The following is a 6,000-nucleotide window of genomic DNA, read 5'->3' as shown; positions in this document are numbered from 1 at the left end:
CATTTTTTCCCTCTTGCAAGGCACTTAATAAATCAAGGTTTATTTAAGAATATGATTGATTGATAATTGGAGTTTCCTAATCTATTTTTTGTTCTAAAAAGTGGATAATTGTCTTCCTAACATATAGCTCATCCACAAAATGATTTATCCAAATAACTGTGATGTAATCAGTTAAGTCTTTTTTGTCACTTATATTGATTTTGAGATATAGCCAAGAATAACTTCCTTTGTATTTTATTGTTCTGAACACCACTAAAATTACCATATCTCTGGAACCGGAACAGGACTATTCCAGTTGAAATTCATACACTCCCTATGGAAGACATGACCTTTAACCTATCACACAGGGAGTGTGAATTTCAAATGGGGTTACCTGAAAGGATGTCTTCATTTGAAATCTACACCCCCCTGTGTGGGAGATTAAGGTCATGCCTTTCATAGGGGTGTATGGATGTCAACTGGAATAGTCCATTGTGAAAGAGTTTTCATTGAAGTAAAGCTCTGAAAACAGCACAAAGTGAAACTGAAAACTGATTTTGATTTTGCCCGACAAGTGTGACATGATCTGGTTCATGGGGGCCAAAGGCGGCAAATTTGAAACTGAGATACATGTAAAAATATGGCGTAAAAAACAATAAAATACATAAGAAAATAGACATCAAAAAACTTCATAACTTTAGAAGCATGTATGCTAGACCTCTGGTGTTTTCATTAAATGATAGCCTATTGTATGTGTAATGTAATAAGTACAGTAACTCAATTTTCAAAAATGCCCCCTTTGGCTACCATGTACCAGATCGTGTCACAAATGACTTTTGTTTGATCACATCACATGTACTGATTTGCATACAATATCAAAGTTTGATAGGAGTGAAAAATAAAAAGAATAATGGGATATATACTATCATAAAAAGTGCAAACATAATTGAGTTAAAATCTTGAAATTGCAAGAAAAATAAAATTTAAATAAAATCCGATTTATATATCTTCTATAAACTGCTTTTCATTTTTGCAGCATTTCTATAAGGCCAAAATAAAAGGTTCGTCTCAAAGCTCGCGCGCGCGTGCGTTTGTAAAATCCCACGATTTGACAAAAAACAAATGCGACAATTTGTTTTATTTCAAAAATTTTTTTTTTTTTTAGTTTTTCCAGAAAAAATTGGCAAAATCAGACTTTTTCTCAAAATACAAAAAAAAAAATCGCATTTCGCATTTGTTCGGAATTTCTCGTGAGCTTTGAGACAAACCTTTTTTTTTTTTTTTTTGGCCTAATTCCAATTACACATCTAAATGTACAGACAGCCTCAAAATAACTTATCACCCTCGTTTTGAGGTTGTGGTGCAGTAACTTTGAAAATAGCAGCATGAGGTGCATTGGAGTTTGTGCGGCTTATAATTGGCGAACATTATTTGGTTTTTGTTATTCTTTCATCGAGTAAGTCCAAATTTACGCTTCCGTAGAAATTATTTGACGATGCCCGCACATTCCTTCGCAAGAATTTTGGTTCTAGGGGTGTGCAACTTAAACACTCAAAATCCTGCAACACGTATGTGCTCTGATTAACTCGCTCGAAAAGTGAACCAAAGTAGATTGATCTTGTTCACAGGGATGCAGTCTGGACACCTTCAAAAGAAATCTGGGCCAAAGGAACAGGTTCATCCATTTGGTGTAATATCATAAATATCATTTGGTACACTCATGCAGTCCATTAACCGGAACTGGTCTAAATACAAGTGATGCGGTTTTGTCACCTTACAAGTGGACTGATCTGGTCTGTAGGGACTGGTCTGTCAACCTTGGGTGATGTCTGTTCCCGGAGATGTTTTCTTGCTTTGATACGTTCACATTTATGACATCTGTGATCACCTGTTTGCCAACATGTTTTGTGATAACATGCCAAAAATGCAGAAAAATATAAAAAAGATTCCAAGGATTTATTAAATGCAAAATTATAGGCCATGTACATTTTTACATTTATATTAGTTTAAAATTTAAAAAATAGAAAAAAAGAACACCCCACTAAAATTTCACATCATGATATCATCATGATTACCATTACAATGAATCTGCAACTTATTTTCCCGCAATCTGCAAGTTTCCACTTACTTACGTCATCGTGAATGATTATAAGGGCGGCGTTATCAATATTATTGTGGTGCAAAGCAGTGGTATCCCGGGGCCAATGAGCCGGGGAAAAAATTTCCAAATTATCTTGCTGAACGGCTGCTAAAATGACTTTACTGGGACAATTGCATGTGCATAGCATGAAAATGTGCAAGTTTAACCCTAACCCTACCAGTGGTTTTTTGGCTATCGGAAGGGAAAGAAAGAACAAAAAAGGAGAGAAGATGAAGAAGAAAGTCACTTGGCACCCCCGGGATTCGAACCTGGGACCCCTCGCATGCCACGCAGAAGATCCCCAGCATGTAGCTACACAGGTGGCGTTGGCCCGCCAGCGATTCCCTGGGTATATATGACTTGGTCTGATTGCGTCATCAAGTCCATGGAATGCATGCACGCCGGGTGGTTTTAATAGTGAGCTTTAGTGAGTCCTAGTTGGGTTAGGGTTAAGGAGGCATATAGGAAAACCATGCATGGTCACTAACCCTAACCCTACCCGTGGTTTTTTGGCTATCGGAAGGGAAAGAAGGAACGAAAAAGGAGAGAAGATAAAGAAGAAAGTCACTTGGCACCCCCGGGATTCGAACCTGGGACCCCTCGTATGCCACGCAGAAGATCCCCAGCATGTAGCTACACGATTCCCTGGGTATATATGACTTGGTCTGATTGCGTCATCAAGTCCCGTGGAATGCATGCACGCAGAGCGGTTTTAATAGTGAGCTTTAGTGAGTCCTAGTTGGGTTAGGGTTAATACTATAATGAGGATAACTAGGACAATTGTGGTCTAAAAAGGGGCCCAAAGGAAGATGCATATTACAACTTTTGGTAGCAGTATTTGAAGGGGACCCCCCCCCCCCAGTTGGTATGCTTCTGATGCAAAGCCTTTGTTGTCATTGTTGCTGCTTGCGGTAGGTGATTAGCATAGGCCATTTCATGGGTTATAATACTCTGTCTCATCTCAAGTTGAGAGTGGCTCAGTGTGCCATCTGGGCATGCATGCTGTTGTGTCACCAGCGTACTGACAAATTGGTCTTTTACGCATGTGTATATGACCCGTGGGATTAGGCTAGCGCAGCAGTTCCCAAACTGTGGGTTGTGACCCTTTGGGGGTCGCGGCCTCTTCAAAAAGGGGTCACGAGACTTGACGGAAAAAACAAAATACATCTTCGTGCATTAAAGTGCAGGGTATCATCATATTGGTCAATTAACCCCATTTTAATTGCAAATTTTCATGAGCTTCACACGCAGTTGTCCCAACTGAAGTCTTTCTGGCAGCCGGTCAGACGGATGACTTGGAAATGTGACCCCTTTGGAAGTTTTGCCCGGTACACGGCTGATAAGTTTTGGAAAGTATTGTGTGGTATTTGTATCATGCTGTGGGTTGTGTCATATTTAATTTTTCTTATGAAACTTGCGTCACAGGAAAAAAGGGCTAGCGAGTGCAATTATTCAAAACTACCATTGCAAATCCAACATGCTGTTACTCAAAATTTGAGATAACACAGACTATAAAGGTAGTCTGGTATTCACTAGTATGTAGAAATCACAACAATATAGCAGGTTTAAGCCATGTTAACCCTGATTTGAGCCATGTTAACTCTGGTTTAAGCCCTGTTAACCATGGTTTAAACCATTTTAACCATACTTTAAGCCATGTTAACCCTGGTTATAGGGAGGCAGTTATAGCAATCTTGTATTCATCAGTATGCATTACATCTGCTTTGCTCTTCCTGGGCATTGGTATGTTTTCTGAAGTTGGATTAGAAAGATTTTAACCCTCGTTTTAAGCCATATGGTGTAAACCATGCTAACCCTAGTTCAAGCCATTTTAACCCTAGTTATAGGTATAGTTTAAAGTAATCTAGTATTCTGCACTTTGTAGAAATGACCACAATGATAAGGCCTAAAAACAAAATTGTTTGATTGGCGTAACATAAAAATTTTTTAGGGTAGATAGGTAGATAGGTCAGGATTTTTTTTTTTTTTTTTTAAGCTGTAAATTTAAGCTTGATAAAGCTAAGGCTTTGGAACTTTTTTCCTTCTTTTTTTTAAAATTTATTTATTTCTATTTATTTTTTAAAATTTTATTTATTTATTTTTTGAAAAAAAAAAGAAAAAAAAATGTTACGTTAGGGTCGGGCCTATTTTTAGGGTAGGTCGGGTTATGCCAATCGAACAATTTTTTTTAGGCCTTATGTACACATATTTGCCTCTTTTTAACCTAGACATTGGTATGTCTTCAGAAGTTGGAATGGAAAGATGTTAACCCTGGTTTAAGCCATGTTAACCCTAGTTATAGTTATACGTTTCTGCCTCTTTCTTACCTGGACATTGGTATGTCTTCATAAGTTGGAATGGAAAGATGATATCTTGATCATTATTGCACAACTCACATATGAAACCTTTGGCTTGGCATAGCTGAAACAAAACAAAGTACATATCATTATTGCACAACTCACATATGAAACCTTTGGCTTGGCATAGCTGAAACAAAACAAAGTACATTGATTAATAATTGAGAGATTCTGATATCTTACACCAATGCTAAATCTCCTCTACTTTTTAGCAAGAATAACACATAATTACATACTCAATTTTTGAGTCTTTTATAGGATCTGGAACCTATTTATTAAGGTAATACACTATTTTAAAGTGTTGCGATTTGGTAGTTCACAACATCTTGCGAATGGTAGTGAGTTTGGCAAAAATTGCATTGCTCATTTCCTTATGGCGTGTAGAAGAATTCAAATATCACAGAAATGCTTTTATAGGTCCTGTGGTTCTTGAGTTATGTTGTAAAGAGGGCTGAAACAACAACATTTTTGTAAAATGTACATAACTCATTAACAACAATAAATTAAGCAAGTTTTCAAAGTATATGATTTGTAGAATGAACTTTTGCAAAACATCAAAGTGTTATTTTTCAATAATATATTGATTCAGACAATAAAAATCGATTTTTTTGGCTGCTTCGACCAACAATACCCTATCTACCCTTAAGTACTGTATTTGATATAAAATTGGATTGATTGAGCCCATATTTACTGGTCGAGCTATGAATTTAAAATATTGGGACGAGATGTAGTCGAGTCAATATTTTAAAACTCATAACTAGACCAATAAAATATTGATCGTAAAGCATCCAATTTTATCATTATTATGTTTTGGATCCAATATTTTTACACACGTGGATTCAACAAAACATAATAATGCATGAAAATGGATCATTTAGCAAAGGCTAAGGTGCATATTAACACACAATACTGTAAGCATTCCAAAGTCATTTTGGGTGGGCGCTTGTTTTCGCCTGTTTTAGACAGTGCACGATTTGAGGTTATTGTTCCGTACCCAGGCTACTTTTTGCACATTACAATGCATACACTGTACAGAATAAAGCGTAGTATCAAAACGCCCGTCAATAGCTTCAGATTGAGCATGTTTTGCCTTGTTTGAACAATTGCACGTACACAATCCCAAACTGCACCATCTGGACTGCCCTTAGGGCCCCATCAACTAGCAGGAACCTATATGACTTATGAATGTTGCTATATATAGAGTACAGATATGACAACCAAACTTTGAAAAAATTGTTTGGATTCTTGGATTAAATAACTCGGAACACACACTTAATCAAGTGGGTACTTATTAATTTGAATAGTTCACCAAGTCACTGAGCCAAGTCAACTCTAGTCATAGCCATGACAAAGGGAGTACAGCCAAAATGGTTTGCTGAGCTCAGCCAAGCTTTGCTGCCTTCACTGATGGTTCAGCTTGGCTAGAGCCTTCAGTACTAACAAGTGAACAGTATACTATACCAGTTTGCTGATATGTATCAGAGCCTTCAGGAAAGCAGCAGGATTATAAACACGGGTTGATGA

The 6,000-nt window shown here is 37.2% G+C and overlaps 1 protein-coding gene across 1 annotated transcript in view; it reads right to left on the bottom strand.

Moving 5' to 3' along the window:
* Positions 1-1,748: 1,748 nt before the first annotated feature.
* Positions 1,749-6,000, bottom strand: part of LOC140169565 (run domain Beclin-1-interacting and cysteine-rich domain-containing protein-like) — a 53,722-nt gene continuing 49,470 nt past the window's right edge. Inside the window, exons 17-18 of the mRNA XM_072192829.1 lie at positions 4,447-4,540; positions 1,749-1,867 (exon numbers count right to left, since the gene is read on the bottom strand). Coding sequence (XP_072048930.1) covers positions 1,749-1,867; positions 4,447-4,540 — 213 coding nt within the window. The remainder of the gene's footprint in view (positions 1,868-4,446; positions 4,541-6,000) is intronic.

This window comes from Amphiura filiformis, chromosome 14 (assembly GCF_039555335.1).
Source record: "Amphiura filiformis chromosome 14, Afil_fr2py, whole genome shotgun sequence".
In the NCBI taxonomy this organism is placed as follows: Eukaryota; Metazoa; Echinodermata; class Ophiuroidea; order Amphilepidida; family Amphiuridae; genus Amphiura; species Amphiura filiformis.
This window is presented reverse-complemented; position numbering and strand designations above follow the sequence as displayed.